This window comes from Ascaphus truei, chromosome 8, assembly GCF_040206685.1.
Source record: "Ascaphus truei isolate aAscTru1 chromosome 8, aAscTru1.hap1, whole genome shotgun sequence".
Taxonomy (NCBI): domain Eukaryota; kingdom Metazoa; phylum Chordata; class Amphibia; order Anura; family Ascaphidae; genus Ascaphus; species Ascaphus truei.
Window position 1 is genome coordinate 44459179 of NC_134490.1, and position 22808 is coordinate 44481986.

Below are 22808 nucleotides of genomic sequence, written 5' to 3' on the forward strand. Positions count from 1 at the left end.
AAGGGTCCTGCATGCGCTCTGTAACAGAGACGGGCGCGCGCTCGTGAACGGCAGCAGCCGCCACAGCTTGAGCCGCCCGCAGCTTGGTAACCACCCGCCGAGGACGAGGAGGGAGTCCCCCGACAGCCGGGACCGGTGGGAGCCGACGCCGGGAGCGCCCCGCAGCAGCAGGAGAAACATGAGGTGAGGGAACGCCACGCAGCGGCCGCCACGGATCCCGAATCCTCACAAGTAGTCAGCGGGGACCTGGCTAAGAGTTTTTTTTTTATTGCTTAGTCCTAGCTTTATCAAACTCCAGATATTCCTGCAATAATAGGTAAGAAAGTTTTTATCTACATTAAGTATGACCATATTCGATACAATGAGGCTTTATACCTAAATGAAACTTACAACCCTAAAGATGTTGCTTTCTTTTTACCTCGCAGTGTCAGTAACCGGACTTAGAAAGGGTTAATTTTGTATTTAAATCCTAGAGGTGGCCGAATCTGCATATTACTGTATCAAACAGTCCTAGTATCTGTATTATTTGTATAGTATAATTAAGCCAGACTAGGAAACAGCATGTTAGTCATACTCCAAGAGCCCTAGAGGTTTATTTTATCTTATTTTATAATCAGACACCTTTGACTCATTTCATCATTAGAGATTAGTAAACCCCGGTGTAAGGTGAGTGGTGGAGAGGAAGTAGGGATAAATGGCAATTAATAAAACTTACATACCCATCTCCCATAATGTTATAAAACCCACTACTTCTCTATAACCTTCCCCATAACAGATCATTCCAAGCACAAATGCAACATCAGGCCACTTTTGTCTGAGCTGAGTTTGGTAGGTGTTACTGTGAAGGAGCAATGTTGCACTATTGGTTCTTTCTAGCTGGGGTAGTCCCCATTGTGTGGTGTTGGAGCCCTATAGATTTGAGTCTGTCACGGGTGATGGAGGCTCGCGGTAGGAAAGAGACTGCAGTTTTGACATGGGGATATGACCGTGAGAACCAGGAGATCATTATAGAGGTTCAGGTACCCAGAGCATCGTGGATAGGACTTGGTCTGAACTCTGTTGAATCTCTGAATGGATCTGATTTTGTGCTAGGAGGCTGGAACGAAGACAAAGAAACCTTTTTCTATGTGAGTCAGTAAAATTTTGTTTCTAATCTTCTCTACATTTTAGAGTTCACTATTGCTTTGGAAACGGAGTCAATCTGTGTGACAAGTCCCTAATAATGGATCCCCAGGGACACAATGCAGAGAAACTGATAACACAATGCCTCTCTCAATAACTATTTAACTCTAGGGGATTAAAACCTATGCTCTAATGATTAGAGCATTAATGTGTAGGGCAAGTCACTCCTATCCTCCAATCTACAAGCACGGTACACTACAGGGCCAGTATCTTCTAAACCCTTTCCCAGTGGCCAAAGGCACATTCAGCATCCTCCAAAAATGAATTACCCATTTTATTCTGTCCCCATCTGTGAGTTATTGTGACAGGCTCTCTCCCTCCATAGGATGGTCATATAGAAGGGGAATGGCCCCCACTGGAGGACAAATCACAGGATTATGATCTAATTGAGCTGAAGGACAATGGCACTCACAGCTTCTTGAGGGTTTGGCGCAAGTTTTTTACGTGTGATCCCCATGACCAAGAGATTGAGGTAAATATATATATGGTATACATGAAAAGCATGTACTGTCAATAAGTTACATCTCTAGATAGGAGGCTCTGTAGTTTATATGCAGGGAGATTACATTTGTCTTATGTTTACAGATTCAATTATGTATGGAGAAATGTACAATACATAGTTATGCAAAAAAGTTGGAGATTTATGACAAATAAATTATCGTTCAATGGAATAATTATGATCTCAAAGTATGTAACTCTACTAAAGACTATGAGATTATTATTTCCACTAATACCCAGATTGAAAAATGATAAGACGAAGATGGTACAGTATTTAAACTGCCTGTAGGTTAGGATTAAAATCCTTAACAGATTTAAACTTCTTTTATAATAGATAGGAGGTTTCAAGATTGTTTGTTTGGTTTTGAAATCTCCCAGCCTACATGAAAAACCTGGCATCTCAGAAGCTCCGTAGTTTACTGTACATACAGAATCAGACGCGCAAATAGGTAAGAGGGATTGTGTGCTGCTCTACACAAGCTGGTTATTCCCTTCAAGACATATGTTTGTTCCCTGTGTTAGAATGACACTCTGAGGGTGATTGCAGTTTTTGGAGAAGACTATGATCTGCAGTACTCTGAAGAACGTTCTTTCTTCAAGTCCATCTATTTCATGGAGATTATTCCAATATATCATTTACCCAGCAAGATCCTAACCTTCGACATCAAAATGAATGATGTAAGTACCTCTAGAACTGGTAGATTGAGGTGGGTAAGAGCAAATTAATTGCATCTTAAATAAAATGCTTATCAGGCCCTTCGAATAAAAATAATGGTTACGTTTGACTGTTTATGCCACACAACCAATTACCATACAATTATAGGACCACTTACTTAAAACAGCAAAGGCACAAACAGCCTTCCAAGGGGACGTACAAAACCGAGAGAAGAGCGGGATGAAGAGACAGAAAAAGAAAGAGAGAGAAACAGACAGACAGAAAAAGAGACCGACAGACCGAGAGAGAAAGAGACAGACAGACAGGGAGAGAGGAAGAGAGAGGGACAGATAGGGAGACTAAGTTGATATGAAGGGATATATGCAGACATCAACATGTGGTTCAGTATTGTGCCTATTATTTTGGAATTCTTTAAAGGGAGACCAAGTTACTTCTGTATGAAACAGGACCATTGGTGCTTCAAAGTACTTGAATGTTTGTGTTTGATATTATTATTATGAAGACGAGCCCTTAGAAATAGTGTTCATAGCGATATTTTGGCTGTTGGGCAGGGGTGACAGCAATTTTCACTTATGCTTCTGTATCATGGATACGTACAGTGGGTATTACTGCAGATTCTCTGATGCCTTTGTGAGGTTCCTATGGTCAACTACTGTAGTTTCTTATTGAATGTTTCTTTGTCGTTCCAGTTTCCTATTCCAGACCAAGACACTACTTATGTCTGCAAATTCATCCCCCTGCCAACACTGTCCAAGAAACATCACATTTTAATGGTAAGTCCTTCTTCCTCGTCTCTCAAAGTGACACATGTATGATTTATCCCCATTACTGCTGGAGTCCTGCAACACATTATAATTAATATCATTAATTATAATTAAGCTTAGCATGTCAGCAGGCTCAAAATCCCAATTACACCAGTTTCAAGTTTCGATTCGAGCAGTTAGAGAAATTGTTTTTTTTTTACGTTAAACTGCAATGCAAACAATTAGTTACTTCAGATTAAATTTAAAAAAAAATAGCAAGAAGAATAAGGTGAACTACTATTTAATAGTACAAGAAAACAATCATCTATCAAAATGATCACCCATATTGTTTAGTAACAACAACAAAATAGCAGTAACAGAAAAAATAATAGTAAGATACGTGGGTGCTCCACTGAAGATATTTATAGAATTATAATACACACAAAAAATACACCAAATATTATGGGGAGGAGAAAAATGTTCTACTGGTGTGCGCAGAATTAGGTCAGATTGAAAAAAATTCAATAAATGTATTAAATGTTCTAACAAAAACAGAAACGTTAAAACACAGGGGACAAAAACCTTAATTGTATATTTAAGCAGTAATTGCTTTTGTTTTTTAATGTGTTCTCCATGCTTCCACGTTTTGCTGCATATATCTAATGGTTGTTGATCAGTAGCCTACTGTTACGCTGTTCTCACCACCTCGCAGTACCCCTCCTTCAAGAGAGACCTCCGGGCGACCCTTGCGAGGTTTTGAGGGTATTTCAGACGGAACTTCCTGACGAGCTCGGGTGCATGGATTTGATGATGAGGGATCCAAGAACATTCTTCTGGGCCGTATCCCTTCCAATGGACTAGATACTTAATGGTTCTCCTTGACATCCTGGAATCAATGATTGATACAAAGAAAACAAGCGCATATAACACCACTTTTAACAAAAGGAAACAAAAAAAAATATATATATATATATACTGTCCTTATAAAGTGCTGCTCCCGGAACAGGATTCAGACCAAATCCAACCAGCAATTGACGAAGAATAGCAGGTGCGCAATTCTCATCAGGACATAGAGGGGATAAATAAAGACACCAAAAATAGTGCAATATTGTCAAACACAACAATGCAGTCAATGGTGAAGTTTCTATAAAGTTTGCACTCATGTGTTGAACGTGATACACAGGCGTTGTGGTTGTTAGAAGTAACCAACTTTTGTAATAACCGGACAGATGCTCCGGATCAACACCAATATTATTCCATAGGAAGGAAGGGAAATCCACATACAAAAGGAAAAAGCAAAAATAGTGTAATATTGCTTTTTAATGTTAAAAACACAAAGTATTACACTTGCATAAGTGCCTTTGTGGTAGGCATTCAGACCACCCTTGGTCAAATGGACAGGTAGCACTCCACACAGCAACAGCTTGATCCACGGCCGATGCAGCATATGCTGAGCTGAACGATGCAGTCCTCCACTCTGAATGTCACCAGCCAGGTCACTCAGTAATCCACGACTCCACCCTCTGCATGGATTACTGAGTGATCTGAGTTCCTGAGTACTGAGTATCTTGTACTCCTGCTGCCCCTGTACAAGTTGAGGGGCCGGTGGTGCAGGACAGGGGTCCAGAAAATGGGAACTGCGGTACGCAGGTTTCAGCAAAGAAACATGAAATACAGATGGGATCCTCATAGAGGAAGGGAGGTAGTCAGTATGTCACAGGGTTAATCTTCACCAGGATTTGAAAAGGACCCAAGAATCTTGTGTTAGCTTGAGTGTGGGAACCTTTAAGTGTATGTTCCTAGAGGACAGCCATACCTTGTCTCCTGGTCTAAGCTCCGGAAACTCACGACGGTGGCGGTCTCCTTGGATCTTCTGTTTGATTGAAACTTTTCTTAGATTCTCCTGAATCTTGGTCCATGAAGTTCGTAGGGCTTGCATCTGGTTGTCTGTTGCTGAAACCTCAGAAGAAGAGGAAGTGATGGGTAGCCGTGCAGGGTGAAATCCGTAGTTCACGAAGAAGGGGGAAACTTGTGTTGATTCATTCTGTAAGGAATTATGGGCAAATTCTGTCCAGGGAAGGAGACCCGTCCAATCATCTTGGGTGTCGGTGATGAAGCAGCATAGGTACTGCTCCAAAGACTGGTTGGTCCTCTCTCTTTGGCCATTAGTTTGGGGGTGATACCTGGATGAGAAGTGCAGGGATATGCCTAACCTTTTAGAGAATGCATGCCAGAATTTGGAGATAAACTGGGAACCCCTGTCAGAGACGATGGTCAAGGGGATTCCGTGGAGGCGAAAGATTTCTTTACTAAAAATATCTGCCAATGTGGGAGAATCCGCTAGACCCTTGAGTGGGATTAAATGTGCCTGCTTAGAGAAGCGATCGATGACTACAAGAATAGTTCATGCACCTGGAAATAGGCAGCGCTACAATGAAGTCCATTGACAAATGGTTCCAGGATCAATCTGTGATGGGAAGAGGGCATAAGAGACCCTGAGGTTTATTGCAGGGCACCTTGTTCCGAGCACATGTGGTGCATACCTTGACAAACTCTTTAACATCTCCTTGAATGTTGGGCCATCAGAACATCCGTTCGATAAGGTCTGACGTTCTCTTGATACCAAGATGCCTGGCAGTCTTGGAAGAGTGACCCCTCTGCAGAATTTTCCTGCGGTAAGGTGGTGCTGCAAAGAGGCAACCGTCCGGGACCTTTAGCCCCTCCGGAATGTTGGTCTGATTTAGAAGAATGTTATCTAGTACGTCAAACATGTTAGCAGATAGGATGAGTTTAGAGGGAAGGATGGTTTCTGATCTGGCTTCGGTCTTGTCCTCGACAATGAATTGACGAGAGAGAGCGTTCGCTTTCAGATTCTTGGAACCGGGTATAAAATAAATAATTTAATTAAAGCGTGAAATAAAGAGAGAACAGTCGGCCTGACGTGCTCCCAGACTTTGAGCACTCTCCAGGTACATGAGATTTTTATGATCAGTTAATATCGTAATTGGACTCTCCGTGCCCTCCAACAGATGCCTCCATTCCTCCAAAGCGAGTTTGATAGCTTGTAACTCTCTGTTGCTCACATCGTAGTTCTGTTGTGCAGAGGATTTTTTTTTTAGAAGGTGACCTTCTTAGTGATAGGATGGCGCCGGCTCCAATGTCCAAAGCATCCACCTCTAATGTGAACAGGAGTTTAGGATTGGGATGGATCAGGACCGGTGCGGAAACAAAGGATCTCTTCAAGAAATCGAAGGCCTGAATAGCTGCAGGTGGCCAAGACTTGACGTCGACTCCTTTCTTGGTGACGGCAGTGATCGGAGCGACAAAGGACGAAAAATTGTGAATAAATCTTCTATAATAATTGGCAAAACCCAGAAACCTTTGAATGCCCTTGAGAGAGGTGAGGAGTGGCCAATCCACGACGGCTTTCAGTTTAGAGGGGTCTATGGAGAACCCAGAATCGGAAATGATGTATCCTAAGAACGTAGTAGAAGTTTGATGAAAGTGAAAATTTTCCAATTTGGCATAGAGGTGGTTCTGGCGGAGGCGTAGTAGTACCTGCTTGACTTGTTCAATGTGTTCTGGAAGAGAAGAGATTTAGAGAAAATCAAAATGTCATCAAGGTAAACAATAAGAAAGTTATTGGGGAGATCTCTGAATATTTGGTAATCTTGTTTAAACCACGATAGTTGATGCACGGATGAAGGATGCCATCCTTCTTGACCAAAAAAAAACCATGCCCCAGCCGGTGAAAAAGATTTTCTGACAAAGCCCTTCAGAAGGTTCCCTTGAATGTAGTCTGACATGGCTTTGGTCTCCGGAAGAGAATGATGATAAGAACATCCCCTGGGAAGAACGGAACCAGGCAGAAGATCTATGGGCAGTCGAAGGGCCAATGGGGAGGAAGTGCCTCTGATCTAGTTTTATAAAAGACATCACTGAATTAAAAATAACTGTCCGGTAAAGTGCTCCGTTCCTCATCAGGCGTTTTCATACTGCAGATCTTTTGAGGTGGTACTGCTGACTCCATGACATAGGCTTTTGTTTAGCCCAATCAATATGCGGGTTGTGACGTTGAAACCATGGAAGGCCCAAAATAATCTCAGCAGACGGGAGTGGATAACATCCAGGGAAATCTCTTCCCTGTGGGTTTGCTCGCACAAAAGAGAATGTTCAATGGTTTGTAGGATGATGAAGGCCAGTTGTAGAGGACGTCCATCAATGGCCTCTAATCCCACCAGGGTTTTTTTTCCCCAATGGGATATTATTCTTCAGAGCAAAGTCTTGATCAATGAAGTTACCTACAGAGCCGGAGTCGATGAAAGCTGAGGCAGCAACCGCAAAACCCGTGGCCTGAAGAGACACTGGGATCAAAATTCTGTTTGGTAAATGTTCCTTGGTAATTGAGGAGTTGGAGATTATTCCCACGGAGGCTCCTCTGGACCTCAATGGGAGTCTGCGTTTCCCAACTTGAGAGGACAGCAAAGAGCCAGATGGCCTGGATTACCGCAGTAGAGGCAGTGACTGGACACTCCTCGATGCTGCTGAGCAGGGTGGACATAACTAAGAAAGGGTAATAGACCAGCCAACAGGATAACATGGGACGTGCTGAGTAGTGAGGGTCGCAGGGGTGGGGGGGTTCTGTAGCAACTACTGATTTTCTAATGGTTCCCTCTCAGACTTTGAAAATGCCTCCTTAATGTACATGCACAGGAGCTTCAAGCCTGAGAGAATATGGTCATTTTCATGACTTTAGTTGATGAAAAGAGTTATTGTCATATTGCTTCTGTTTCCCTCACTGTATGCAATTGTTCTTCATTTGCTTTATTGAGTGGATTGGAGAGATTCTTAAGTAACAGTCATGGAGTTACATGCATTAGTGATAGGAATAGTTTGGGAGCAGCTTTAGCTGGGGGTTGTGGGCGTAGTTAAGAAAGAGATTGCTTGATGCAATATTATGATGTATCACTGTGTGCATCCATATGTGTGTTGTGTCTTTTCTTTCTGTGAGTTAAATCCGCCAGCTCTGATGTGGCGGTTTGTGACCTAATTTAAGAAATACTTGTACAAACAAGATTCAGGGTACTACATTTACTGATGTTGTTTAGTTTGCCTAAGAGGGATAGAGATATAAGAAACCTTTGCACTATCTTTAAAGCTACACTACAAACAAAGAGTACTAACTTTTACTGATCATTTTTGTCTAGTTTACCAAAGAGGGATACAAGATATTAAGAAAACATGCACCACATGTCTAGCAACATTTCATAGTTTCCTAACAGTGTTTTAGATTTTAGACTTATTATAAGAATTTTTCGTGCTTTGTTTTTTAAGCATTTAGCTGTTTATTAGATTTTTTTCCATGTTTTTGAAAATCCAAAACCAAAATAAATTGAGTTTTGGCCAACTGAAAACACAACTGTTTTAAGAACCAAAACCATGTCCAAAACATAACATTTTATTTGTACCAAACCACCAGTGGAATGGCTCACCCTTGAGTACAGACGCAGGCGCACTTACCAGAACACCTTCCTACTGTTTCTGTACGTTCCTCCTACTTACCAATTATTTGTTATTTGGATGATTACTGTATGTCACGTGTATTACTGCTGAGAAGCGTTATGTACATGAATAAAGAGATACATACGTACATCTCAGCCCTGATCTTTCTTTGTTTCAATGCCATTTTCCAATGCACTCCCCATAACAATTTACTTCCTTAGATCTACTTTTCTCTCTACTCTTAATACTTGCTTTTTCCATGTTTTACTCTATCGCCTTTCTTCCATCTAAAGTATTTTTTCTTTTTTATTCTCTTCGCTTTCTCTTCTACAGCTCAACTAATTATCTCCCTTTTTCCTACCTCTTTGCAGTATGAGCCACTTATCGACCCCAAAAGTACTGAAATAGTGCATCACATTCTGATATACGCCTGCCCCAACTCTACCATAATCCCGTCAGACATTGGAGACTGTTACAGCGGTGACAACAGATTCAATCAATGTATGGACGTCATGTTTGGGTGGGCTGTTGGGGGAGAGGTGAGTGGGGGAAATATTCAGGAGTAAAAACCAAAAAGAAAGTTCATGTGAGAGAATGGAATGGTCACAAAAACAGAGCACTAATTATAGTGAAGAATGAATGGATTTAGCAGCAGCATAGTTACCACCAAACAGCAGTTTGCACTGTTACCCCTCTTCCACCAAGCAACTATCTCTGAAATCTTTGTCTCTCCAGGCATTATACCTTCCAGATAATGCGGGCATACCAATTGGATCTCCGTACGACCCTCTGTATGTCCGACTCGAAATCCATTACAGCAACTTTGATGGCATAACAGGTACTAAGTGAGAAATAGCTGTGTGTCTGTCTCTGATAGTTCTGGGAAAACACAAGGAGGAGATTGTTGTGGTGTTATACATTATGAGAATTCTGCGTATTGTAATGAAGTGCAGAGACAAACATTGAGGGGCCTATTCAGGTAGCTTCGATATTTGGTAAGGTTGCTATTCAGAAAGCCTCTGTCGTACGGGGATGGCATTTTCCCTAGCATTCTCTCTCTGGCCAAACTCACAAAGCGGGAGCTGCCAAACAGCAAAATAGCTCCATTTCGATCAAATCACGCTATTCTAGTAGCCCCAATAACTCATCGGGGCTCTGAACTAGCGAGCTTATCAAAGATCTCATCTCGCCACCGCAAGGATAGCGCTATGGGATCCGAGAGCAGGATTTAGAAGAAAAAAAATGTATTTTTCCTGCATCAGATTCATGCCGGGAGTCTCCGGAGCTCACACACATTAATACCAGCTCAGGAGACCCAATGGCTTCAATCCCATGCAATAAAAATAAATTTCCAGGCAGCTTCATTACCGTAGCGGCTAACCACTAAGCTAATGAATGGGTTAACTACCAGTGCCCGGTGGGTAGCGGGGTTGGTTGAAGGTGATATTTGGTCCATGGTGGGTGTCACGGTAGCTTATGACAAGATATAATGAACACCAAATATCTGGGTTGAACTGAACGAGGCTTAGATATAATAAAATATATTTATTCCTTAAAAAAGGTGAACACAGCAATATAGTACAATTAACACACAAGAAGGTAACACTTACTTAGGGTTGGGGGATGGAGAAGTATCAGCTAGCAATTCTCCAGCAATCCGGTGACATTCCAGGTGGAATCAGAAGCACAACTAAAAACTGTAGGGTTGACACAGTTTATATACCTATGTAACCCTATTCTTAACATTGAATACAGACTATTGGTGAACAATTATCTGTATCCAATCCCTAACGTGGAGACACAGATTAACCCATGCCCCCCAGCAAATTAGCCCATGTGTACTGGGACTTTGAGGGTCTTATTTCTGTAGCCCCATAATTAAATCAGGGGCGACGACCAGTCTACAAAATGAAGTGGCTGGCAGGAGCTTCATTGTTTGTAGGTGTAGACATAACACTTACAAACCACTCAAGTTTGATGTTCCTCCGCCCTCAGGTAACAATTAGAGTGGCAGAGTCATTTGACCAATACTTGGTTCCTAGACTTTGAGTAAACAATCAGGGCAGTTAACTTTTTGATCATAGTGCTTAGGCTCAATCAGCCGGCTGCCCTTCATGACCTATTAGCCTAGCAGATGGCGTCTGCATTTTCAGAACAGATCCAAAATACCATACATATACACTTTAATATCTACACATATTAATAAGTTCCATTCCGGTGGCCTCAGTGGGTCGAAATTTGCCAGTTTTTAATGGCTACAGTGACTCCACATATTGGCCAAATATCAACTCTCTGCGACTTCCAGAACTGGAGATACAGAAATGCACGTTAAAACATCTTTAAAATACAGGATTATAATGAAACATGGGAACAGGGGAACATACATTTTCATGACATGACAAGGTGTAAACCACATTCCAAGACCGCAGTCCAGTTAACCCCTTGCCTCCCTGGTGAGGTCTGGGGGTGGCCATATGGGGTGCAACCCCTTTAATACCGGGCCAACTCCCTCTCCCTCTACACCTGGTCCTAACGGGGAGTGGGGCATTGCTGGCACCATTAATGAACTCAGTCTCAGAGGGATAGTCCTGATGTGAAAGTCCATCAGCATTGCTGTTTTCACTACCTTTTTTGTGCTGAATGGTAAATTCAAACTCTTGGAAGGCCAAGCTCCACCTTAGCAACTTGGCATTCTCCCCTGATGCGTCTGTAGCCAACTCAGGGGGTTGTGGTCTGTGAGGACCGTGAAAGCCCTTCCATACACATAGGGCTGGAGGTTGTGGAGTGCCCACACAATGGCCAAGCACTCTTTCTCAATGATGGCATAGGCCACTTCTCTGGGGAGTAGTTTTCGGCTGAGGTACACCACAGGGTGCTCTCTACCGTCGTCCCCCACTTGGCTCAACACAGCCCCAATGCCATAGTCCGAGGCATCAGTCTGTATGAGGAAATGTTTGGGGCAGCCAGTATGGGGGCCCCAGCAAGCACAGTTTTCAGTGCCTGAAAAGCAGTTTCACAGGCAGAAGTCCAGGTGATAAGCACAGGCTGTTGCTTCTTAGTCAAATCAGTCAGGGGTTTGGCCACGGCGCTGTACTGTGGGACAAACTTCCTATAGTACAGTGCGGTGCCCAAAAATGCCATGACCTGTTTCTTGGTTTTTGGAACAGGCCACTGAACTATGGCTTCTACCTTAGCTGGCTCTGGTTTGAAATACCCTCCACCCACCCTGTGCCCTAAGTACAGGACCTCTGCCATCCCTACCATACACTTAGTGGGTTTCAAGGTAAGCCCAGCCTCCCTGATCCTATCTAGCACCGCAGCTACATGTCCTAAATGGGAGTCCCAGGAATTACTAAAAACAGCAATGTCATCTAAGTAAGCCCTGGCATAGCTCTGCATCCCTTCCAGTAACTATTGACCAGGCGTTGGAAGGTAGCCGGGGCATTCTTCATCCCAAATGGCATCACCAAAAACTCATAGAGGCCACTTGGAGTGATGAATGCTGACTTCTCCCTAGCCTCCAGGGTCAGTGGGATTTGCCAATAGCCTTTGCTCAAATCCTTAGTGGTCAGATACTTTGCCCCCGCGAGTTTATCCAGTAACTCATCCATGCGGGGCATGGGGTAGGCATCTGACACCGTCCCAGCGTTGAGAAAGCGGTAGTCCACACAAAACCGGGTGGTCTTGTCCTTCTTAGGGACTAGAACTACCGGGCTTGCCCAAGGACTCTGGGATGGAGTAATTACCCCTAGGGTCACCATCTCCTCTATATCCCTTTCCATACTGGTCTTGACCTCTGCTGACACTCTTTAAGCGTGCTTATGCAGAGGCTGCAGATCCCCTGTGTGCACTGGGTGTTTTGTGAGATGTGTGGTCCCTGGCATGTCAGTGAAGAGGGCCCTAAACTTAGCTAGCATGTCCCTGGCTTCTACCTGCTGCCTAGCACTCAACTGTGCCCCTATCTCTACCTGCTCCACAGTGTTTCCCTGCCTAGCCTCCCCTAGGAGATCAGGCAGAGCATTGCTCGCCGGATCCTCCAGCAGTGGGCTACAAATGGCCATTACTGCTCCCATACTCGGTGTTCTGTATTCTTTCAGCATATTGACGTGATATGTCTTATGCCTCTCAGGCTCTACCTGTACAACGTAGTTGTACTCATTCACCTTTCGGAAAACCGGGTACGGTCCCGACCAGGCAGCCATCAACTTGTTTTCCCGAGTGGGTTTGAGAACAAGCACCTGCTGGCCTGGGATGAATTCTATTCTACGGGCATTCCGGTCATACCAATGCTTTTGCTTGGTCTGAGCGGCCCTGAGGTGGTCCTGGGCCACCCCCATGAGCATCTCTAACCGGTCTCGGAGATCTACTACATACTGGATCACTGAAGCATCAGTAGCAGTAGCCTCCCCTTCCCATCCCTCACGGAATAGGTCCAGAGGTCCCTGTACCCTGCGGCATATAGTAGCTCGAAAGGGGAGAAGCCTGTAGATTCCTGCGGTACCTCTCAGTAGGCAAACAGCAAGTGCTGTAAATGAGTCTCCCAGTCTTTCCCCTCCGCCTCTATAAAGGTCCAAAGCATCTGCTTCAGGGTACCGTTAAACCTCTCACATAATCCGTTTGTCTGGGGATGGTAAGGGGTAGTGCGCCGGTGCTCTACACCGCATGCATCCCAGAGACAATGTAACAGTTCATTCATGAACTGCGACCCCTGATTGGTTAGGACATCACTAGGGAAACCTACCCTAGAAAAAATGTTCAGCAAAGCTGCTGCCACTGTCTTGGCATCTATGGTGCCAAGCGCTACCACCTCAGGGTACCGGGTGGCAAAATCCACCACCGTAAGGATGTAGCGCTTCCCTGACCTGCTTGGAATCATAAGGCGTCCTACAAGATCCATCGCTACTTTCTGGAAGGGTTCCCCTATTATCGGTAGGGGTTTCAGGGGTGCCTTCACACGGTCGCCCGCCTTACCCACTCGCTGGCAGGCATCACAAGAGCGGCAGAAATTGCCCACATCTCGTGATGCCCCCGGCCAGTAGTAACGCTGTAATAACCGGGCTCGCGTTCTGTTGACCCCCTGATATTCCGCTAACGGAATAGAGTGAGCTACCCTTAACAGTTGCTGTCGGTACCCCTGGGGCACTACTAGCTGTCGCTTACCGGTCAATCCCTCCTCTATCCCTGAGTTCCCTTCTTCTCTATACAGGAGTCCCTTATACCATAGGCAGTGCTCTGTGCCTTCCCCTGCCTGAGATTCGGACGCCCAAAGTCTCACGCCGGCCAGGGTAGGGTCTGTCTTCACTGCCTCCATAAACTGGGCTCCTAATTCTGGCCACCTCCAAGTCATGTCATTGTCCGGAGAATGGGGAAGGGTGAGGGGAAACAGTAAGTCAGTCTGTGGTTGCAACTGATCCTGGCTTACCTCCCCGGGCTCCTCTGCGCCCTCCGCTAACGTTGGTCCCAAAGGCTGGGGGACTGGCGCCGCCGCCATTGCCACTGTCTGGCTCCGGGTAACCGCCGCCACTGCAGCGGGTTTGGGCACTCGATCGTAGGTGCAGGTCATCGGACCCAGATCGTTGCCAAGAAGAACTTCAGCATCCAAACCAGGTAAAACCCCCACCTCTCGCACACCCTGGCCCTCCCCCAATCCAAAAAGATTCTGGCCACTTGCAGGAAACGTGGCTCTCCGTCAGCCACAGTGATCTGAATCCAAGGGCCTGGGATCAATTCCTCTGGCCGGACAATATCAGGTCGGACCAGGGTCAATGCAGCTCCTGAATCCATCAAGCCGACTGTTTGCCACCAGTTAATTATAGAGCTTGTCACAGTAGCTTATGACAAGATATAATGAACACCAAATATCTGGGTTGAACTGAGCGAGGCTTAGTTATAATAAAATATATTTATTCCTTAAAAAAGGTGAACACAGCAATATAGTACAATTAACAGACAAGAAGGTAAAACTTACTTAGGGTTGGGGGATGGAGAAGTATCAGCTAGCAATTCTCCAGCAATCCAGTGACATTCCAGGTGGAATCCGAAGCACAACTAAAAACTGTAGGGTTGACACAGTTTATATACCTGTGTAACCCTATTCTTAACATTGAATACAGACTATTGGTGAACAATTATCTGTATCCAATCCCTAACGTGGAGACACAGATTAACCCATGCCCCCCAGCAAATTAGCCCATGTGTACTGGGACTTTGAGGGTCTTATTTCTGTAGCCCCATAATTAAATCAGGGGCGACGACCAGTCTACAAAATGAAGTGGCTGGCAGGAGCTTCATTGTTTGTAGGTGTAGACATAACACTTACAAACCACTCAAGTTTGATGTTCTTCCGCCCTCAGGTAACAATTAGAATGGCAGAGTCGTTTGACCAATACTTGGTTCCTATACTTTGGGTAAACAATCAGGGCAGTTAACTTTTTGATCACAGTGCTTAGGCTCAATCAGCCGGCTGCCCTTCATGACCTATTAGCCTAGCAGATGGCGTCCGCATTTTCAGAACAGATCCAAAATACCATACATATACACTTTAATATCTACACATATTAATTAGTTCCATTCTGGTGGCCTCAGTGGGTCGAAATTTGCCAGTTTTTAATGCCTACAGGGACTCCACATATTGGCCAAATATCAACTCTTTGCGACCTCCAGAACTGGAGATACAGAAATGCACTTTAAAACATCTTTAAAATACAGGATTATAATGAAACATGGGAACAGGGGACCATACATTTTCATGACATGACAAGGTGTAAACCACATTCCTGGACCGCAGTCCAGTTAACCCCTTGCCTCCCTGGTGAGGTCTGGGGGTGGCCATATGGGGTGCAACCCCTTTAATACCGGGCCAACCCCCTCTCCCTCTACAGTGGGTTTTTAGGCTTTGTGCGGGTATTGCGGGAGGAGTTAACCCCCTTCATTACCTTAGCAGTTCACCGCTAAGGTAATGAAGCTGCATGTAAAAAAAAATTAATTCTATTTTTTGGGTTCTTGTTTTATTATTATTTATTTTAATTCTTTTTTTTCTAATTGTGTTTTTAGATGCTGGTTTTATCTAAATCTCAATTTTTATGCTTGTTTTTATAATGGTGTTTTTTTAATGCTTGTTTTATTTTAAGTTGCCCATTAACTGCCTATGTGTTTATCTATGCCCATTTTGGGCTATAAATAAATAAAGCGACGGGCAATGTATGTTTTGTCAAATGTTTGTTTTTAACTGTTATGTTTTGTATTTTTGTTTCTTGTTTTTAGTTCATTGTTATATATTTGTAGGTCTTGTTTTTATTTAATTGTGTTTTTTAGGTGCTTGGTTTATTTAATTGTTGTGTTGTTTAGGTGCTTGTTTTTTTATTTTTGTGTTGTTTTTTTATTGTTGTGTATTTTTGGTGCTGTATTTATTTTTTAGGTTACCCATTGACTGCCATAATGGCTAATCATGCCCATATTATGGCCATGATGTACCACTGTGCCAATCAATGGGTACAGGGTGGGCGTAGTTGCCCGGAGGAGGGTGGTTAGGTCTCCTGGGTGGGTAGTGGGGTTAACCCTTAATTGCTATAGCAGTTACTAACCGCTACGGTGATGAAGAGGTTAGGAGCCATTAGTTTGTATTTTTATTGTACTGTTGCTGCCCACGGAGGACATGGACGGGGAGGACGGTGATGAGGATGGCCTTCATCCTGGCAAGGGTAAGTAGAAGTTTTATTTACTTTATGCTGCCTGGATAATGTTTTATGTTGAATGGACAAATTAGCTATTATCCATATCTGGATAATAGCAATTTTGCTCATTACTGTACTGTATAAATTGGGGGGGGGGATGTTGTTGGGTTGTAGAGGAGTTGGGTAGTAGGGTTTTTGTGTTTTTTAATGTTTGTTGGGGGTATAGGGCTTGGTTGAAGAGGTAGTTGCCCCAATGGTGGGTCGTTAGGCCTCTCGGGTGGGTAGTGGGAGTGGTTAACCCCTTCATTACATAGAGGTTTCCACCGCTATGTTAGTGAAAGGGTTAAGTCCTCCCACAACCTACCCGGCAGGCCTAACCACACACCCTGGGGCAACTACCCCCTTGATCCACCCCTCTGCCCCCAACAAACAGGGTACTCATGTTTAACTCTTCATTGACTTAGCGGCTTAGGCTTATGAGAGTGATTATGTGTGGTGAGCAGTCTGAGAGTTGTGCGTTCTGTAGATAGAGTACAAGAGGGACAATTATTCACCTTTTAATAAAGCCAATACTTTTGGTAGCTGCTAGCCTAGGTTGAATACCAGTATCAGCTCCTTGTGACCTTGAATAAGTTATATTATCTGAGTACCTGAGCCACAACAAATGAATTCATTGTAATCCATTTATTTATTGCATATGACAGTGAGATAGCCGTGCATAACATACTGTATGACAGTGAGAGATAGCGTGCATATAACATACTGTATGACAGTGAGAGATAGCGTGCATATAACATACTGTATGACAGTGAGAGATAGCGTGCATATAACATACTGTATGACAGTGAGAGATAGCGTGCATATAACATACTGTATGACAGTGAGAGATAGCATGCATATAACATACTGTATGACAGTGAGAGATACCGTGCATATAACATACAGTATGACAGTGAGAGATAGCCATGCATATAACACACTGTATGACAATGAGAGATAGCCGTGCAGTTCTGTTTTGCAGGACTGAAGGATAACTCTGGAATTCGGGTACATTATAGCCCCAAGCTGCGTGAACATGACTTTGGGACCCTGATGGTCGGGATGTTCACTTTCCCTATTCAGTTTATCCCACCCGGAGCCCAAGACTTCAAGAACTATGGACTGTGTAACACAGAAATGTTCCCTGAGGTACCTCCCTTGCAATGCATAGGAACTTGCACACAAGATGCTGTGCCTGTGCTTTCATACTATATTGCTATGGAATAGTCTGTATGTTTATTATAAGGAGCCCTGATGTTTATTATAAAGAGCCCTGATATTTATTATAAGGAGCCCTGGGATCCGAACACTCCCAGGAGATTCGGCCAGAAATTCCGGACCCCAGGCCCGGATTACCCATTAGGCACATGCCTAGGGGCATCATGGTTACGGACTCCCCATGGGGGACACCGATAGTAGTGGAGGGCCAGGATAACGGTGCCTGGACGGAGACAGAGGGGAGCCTGGCCAAGAGCACTGTTCTAATGGCTTCCTTAGGCTACGATTGTACCTGATCCGGCAATGCGTGCGCGCTTCCTCGTGACGTCACTAGGGTGATGCGCAAGACTGAAACCTGCATTCACTCACATTTTTTTGGATACGAATATTAATCTGCAAATCTAATATTGTATACACCTCTGTGAGTAATGTGCATGTCGACTTTTGACACATTTGCTCATCTCTACTGAGCACTTTAATTGTGTGCATCATCTTTTGGCAAATATCCCTTCTCTATATCCCGTCTATGTTCTAGGAAACTTTCTTTAAGTGTACTCTTTGCCTTTTGCACACATTGCTTGTGGTATGGTAATTTTAAAACATAAACTACATATGTAGTTCTGCAGTTTACATATTCTTTAGAGGGCAACATTTCTCTTCTTTGGTTATATTTAAAGCTGCAGTTCAAGCTTCCGTTTTTAAAATCTATTTTTTTTTTCCCATTCAATATGTGCATCAATACAATCTGCACACTGACAAGTGATTAGCTAAGCTGCAGATCCGTTCTCCTGTAATCGATCACTTGCTCCTGGTTATTTAATTCAGTTCTTGCACAGCATTTTGGGCAATGTAGTCCTGGAATATGATTGACTGGGCAGTTACTAGATACAATTGGTGCACTGCTAGAGAGAGGGCGGGGCTCAAGAGCCAGAGCCTATCAGAAGGGGAAGGGAGCTGTCACTTTAGAAATGCTTTGGAAAGACAAAAATGTCTTTAAAGCATTCTTTTTTTTTTAAATGCTACAAGCATTTTCTCATAGTACAGTACTGATTTATTAAAAAAAAAAAAATATGTAGGATATTGCTTGAACTGCTGCTTTAATCTTAAGAGCTCGGCTCGAAACGTAAGTACGATTTACAAGCTTCATACAAATGCCACCGGAGCAAAAAGACACTAATACATAAATGTACTTGTGTGTGGGAGCAAAGAGCACAAATTAGCTACATATGCCCTTGTATGTGTTACACAGTCCCTTCTTTCTGTAGGTTCTGGATGATCCAGTAGAGGACTTGAATGTCACTGCTTTTCTTCTGCATGGTCATCTCACAACACGAGGAATACGGATAATGCATTATAGGTAAGAATTCAGTCTAGATTTTCAAGGATTCACATCAAATGTATACAGTATGGAGTCTGGGAAATACACACAGTTTATCCTCGGGAATGCTGTACACATGTAGCCAGATTTACTGCTTGCGTGGCCGCATTTCACCCGCTGAAAGGTCGAGGTGGAGGTGGCAGCATTAATCCTCCCGGGCTGTATTTGGCGCGGTCACGGGACTGCAGACACGGGACTGCAGACACGGGACTGTTCACGGACATGCAAACAGTCCGGCTACATCTGTAAGTCCGGCTACATCTGTACATGAAGTGAAAACGTACCTTTTTGCATTCCGCGTAGCCCTGTTCTAAACTTACAACTGTGTTAGACAATGTGTGAAAAGTTACAGCATCTATTTGTAATGCATTTCTGCCTTTGCTTCTCTTTAGTTTGGAATTTATCATTTTACTGCTAGAAATTCTTTATATCTCTTCAAATCTGACTTCTTAAGAGTCCAACAAGATGTCTGCAGAAAAAAACACTTATTATTGCTCACAAGTACGCATAGGCAAAAAAACGATATTGACACATATAGTCAATGAAATTTAAACACAACCAAGCATATAGAGTTCATTTTCTTAATAGCAGTGAGAACAATACTTATTGTATTATCTTCATCATTGCTCTGTGTATGATTCCATAAGCGACACCTACTAGGGCTTCAGTTAGTGGGATTACTGTAACCTCCTGCTGTCCGGCCTTCCTGTCTCTCGCCTGTCTCCCCTACAATCTATTCTAAATGCTGCTGCCAGAATCCCTCTACTCTTTCCTAAATCTATCTCAGCATCTCCTCTGCTGAAATCCCTCCCCTGACTTCCGGTCAAATCCCGCATCTCACACTCAATTATCCTCCTCACTTTTAAAGCTTTACACTCTTCTGCCCCTCCTTACATCTCAGCCCTAATTTCTCGTTATGCACTATCCCGACTCTTGCGTTCTGCTCAAGGATGTCTTTCCTATACCTCCTTTGTATCTAAAGCCCTCTCCCACCTTAAACCTTTCTCACTGACTTCCCCACACCTCTGGAATGCCCTTCCCTCAATACCCTACTAGCACCTTCTCTATCCACCTTTAAGACCCACCATATGACACACTTGCTTAAAGAAGCATATGAATAGCACCGTGGCTAATACTATACACATGATACATAAAGCTTAGACCCCTGCAGGCGCACTTACCAGAATAGAAAAAACAAATAAGTGCGCACTAAAATATATACTTAATACAAAGTGTTAATTGTGATGTCAATTTAAATAAAAAAAACACACCCCACCATGTGGAAAAGGTAAATAAATATATACCAATGTAGATGAGCGTCTGCTGCTGTGTAAAGGGTAGCCCAAGACCCTAGAATCTAGTAACAAAAAAACAAACAAAGCGCACAACACTCATCGTGAAAAATTTAATAAACTATGTTTATATATAAGGTGTTTCAAGGTTATGCGTACATCAAGGTAGATTAATCAAGCATAGAGCCACAGAGTGGCAGTTACCAGCATCTGCAACCAGGAACCACCAGAGCTTCACTCTCCTTTCCACCTACAGGTAGGTGAAATGCCAGATAATTGATGATTCTGCCACAGTCTCAATGTCCTGTAAATAGCGTCAATGCGCTTAGTGGATCCTGGGGAGTGGTTGTCCTTTGCTCGCAAGTAGTACACAGGTTCCTCTGCAGACCTCACTGTGTTTCCCGATCAGTCAGGCAGTGTGACGGCGTGGTCCCGCGGGCCCTTCTGTGACATCAGAGCGCCCACTCTGCTTTGAGTAACAGCGTCTGCCAGTAATGATTCAGACCTCACTTGGCAACCACAGAGGCAGGCAACAGCGCGGCACATGCGCAGAAGAGGAAATCAACTCGGTGTTCAGCAAACCGTTTGACAACAATAAAATACACCTTGGAACATGAATAATAAAAATATATAGGTTGAATGGAATTCCCTGAAGAAGTGGCCTGTTGAGCTACGAAACTCCGCGTAGGAGAGATACCATTCAACCTATATATTTTTATTATTCATGTTCCAAGGTGTATTTTATTGTTGTCAAACGGTTTGCTGAACACCGAGTTGATTTCCTCTTCTGCGCATGTGCCGCGCTGTTGCCTGCCTCTGTGGTTGCCAAGTGAGGTCTGAATCATTACTGGCAGACGCTGTTACTCAAAGCAGAGTGGGCGCTCTGACGTCACAGAAGGGCCCGCGGGACCACGCCGTCACACTGCCTGACTGATCGGGAAACACAGTGAGGTCTGCAGAGGAACCTGTGTACTACTTGCGAGCAAAGGACAACCACTCCCCAGGATCCACTAAGCGCATTGACGCTATTTACAGGACATTGAGACTGTGGCAGAATCATCAATTATCCGGTATTTCACCTACCTGTAGGTGGAAAGGAGAGTGAAGCTCTGGTGGTTCCTGGTTGCAGACGCTGGTAACTGCCACTCTGTGGCTCTATGCTTGATTAATCTACCTTGATGTACGCATAACCTTGAAACACCTTATATATAAACATAGTTTATTACATTTTTCACGATGAGTGTTGTGCACTTACCAGAATCCTTCCTACTGTCTCTGTACGTTCTTCCTACCTACCAATTAGATTGTAAGCTCTTTGGAGCAAGGACTCCTCTTACGAAATGTTATTTTTATGTCTGAAGCACTTATTCCCATGACCTGTTATTTGTATTATTTGTTATTTATATGATTGTCACGTGTATTACTACTGTGAAGCACATGTACATGTGACACGGTCCCCCTTGGTCCACCTTCATCCTCTTATCTTCCGCTGCTGCTGCGGCTGGCAGCGGGGGATAGGGAGATTGCGGGGAGGTCTGTGGGCAGTTGGAGCGATGACCGAGTCCCCGGCGACCCCCATATCAGGGCGCCGCCATTTTGTTAATCCTCGAGCATGCGCAGTGTAGTCGCGCATGCTCAGAGAATCCCCTAGTATGGCAGCCATGTTGGGGTTGGTGCCAGCAGGACCCCCAGAGCGGCGGCCAATAGGGGAAAGGATCAAAACAGGGACTACATGTCCCATGAGCCTCAGGAACGGACGTCACATGCTGCGGCTTAGCCAATAGGCCGGCTTCATTTGTAGTTAAGGTAGTTATACAGTTGGGCAGTTCGGCAGTTAGTGAGTGAGTGGTAGCTGGGACAGCAGAAGGGAAGGGTGTGTATGTGTAGGGAGTAAGTGACCCACTGCACTAGGCCAGAGATGCCCTTAGGCCCCAGCTAGGTCAACACTCCCCTCAGCATGTGGTTGCTGCAGGGACAGGCCCATAGATAGGGACACTGCCCTGTAGTACCAGAGTGAGGGACACCGTCAGGACGCGGCTGCATTCTGATCTCAGGTGATCTGGCACAAACACCTGCAACAAAGAACAATCTCATACGGTGGTACAATCCATGCAGGACCCACCCCACGTAGAGGCAGAGGCTTCGCGGTTGCTGTCACTGGATTTGTGGATCCCATCAGCATCACTGCGCGCCCGGGTGTAGACACACCCGGCAGGTACCCAACTAAGTGCACCAACCATACACGGGCTAGTCGGGGCTGCGCTGTCTAACACACAGATGGGTGATTGACCTGGTGGACACTGGGACGGTCCAGTGCCTGGAGCACCTTAGTTCATTGGAGTAAACTCCACTGGGGTGTGGACACGGGTTCTGCGAGGCCTGCGAGAGGGTATCACCTTTATTATTGGTTCTCTGATGTGTACAGTAAACTGTTATTGTTTTACCCGTGTGTATTCTTTATTGTCCTGTAACGGGGTCATTCCACATAGTAGAATCCCATTATAGGTGGAGGCGCTACCAAGCATCAACTCAGGTACACCCCAGGTTTCCAGCAGCGGAAGCTCAGGTTTCCTGTGAGCCACAGGTATTGCACTGCATCACACATAA

The 22808-nt window shown here is 44.3% G+C and overlaps 1 protein-coding gene across 1 annotated transcript in view; it reads left to right on the forward strand.

The window, feature by feature from the left end:
* Positions 1 to 785: 785 nt before the first annotated feature.
* Positions 786 to 22808, forward strand: part of LOC142500933 (putative DBH-like monooxygenase protein 2) — a 32743-nt gene continuing 10720 nt past the window's right edge. Inside the window, exons 1-8 of the mRNA XM_075610205.1 lie at positions 786 to 1127; positions 1508 to 1654; positions 2203 to 2358; positions 3046 to 3129; positions 8973 to 9140; positions 9337 to 9439; positions 17296 to 17462; positions 18797 to 18888. Of these exons, the coding sequence (XP_075466320.1) occupies positions 852 to 1127; positions 1508 to 1654; positions 2203 to 2358; positions 3046 to 3129; positions 8973 to 9140; positions 9337 to 9439; positions 17296 to 17462; positions 18797 to 18888 (1193 nt within the window). The 5' untranslated portion in view covers positions 786 to 851. The remainder of the gene's footprint in view (positions 1128 to 1507; positions 1655 to 2202; positions 2359 to 3045; positions 3130 to 8972; positions 9141 to 9336; positions 9440 to 17295; positions 17463 to 18796; positions 18889 to 22808) is intronic.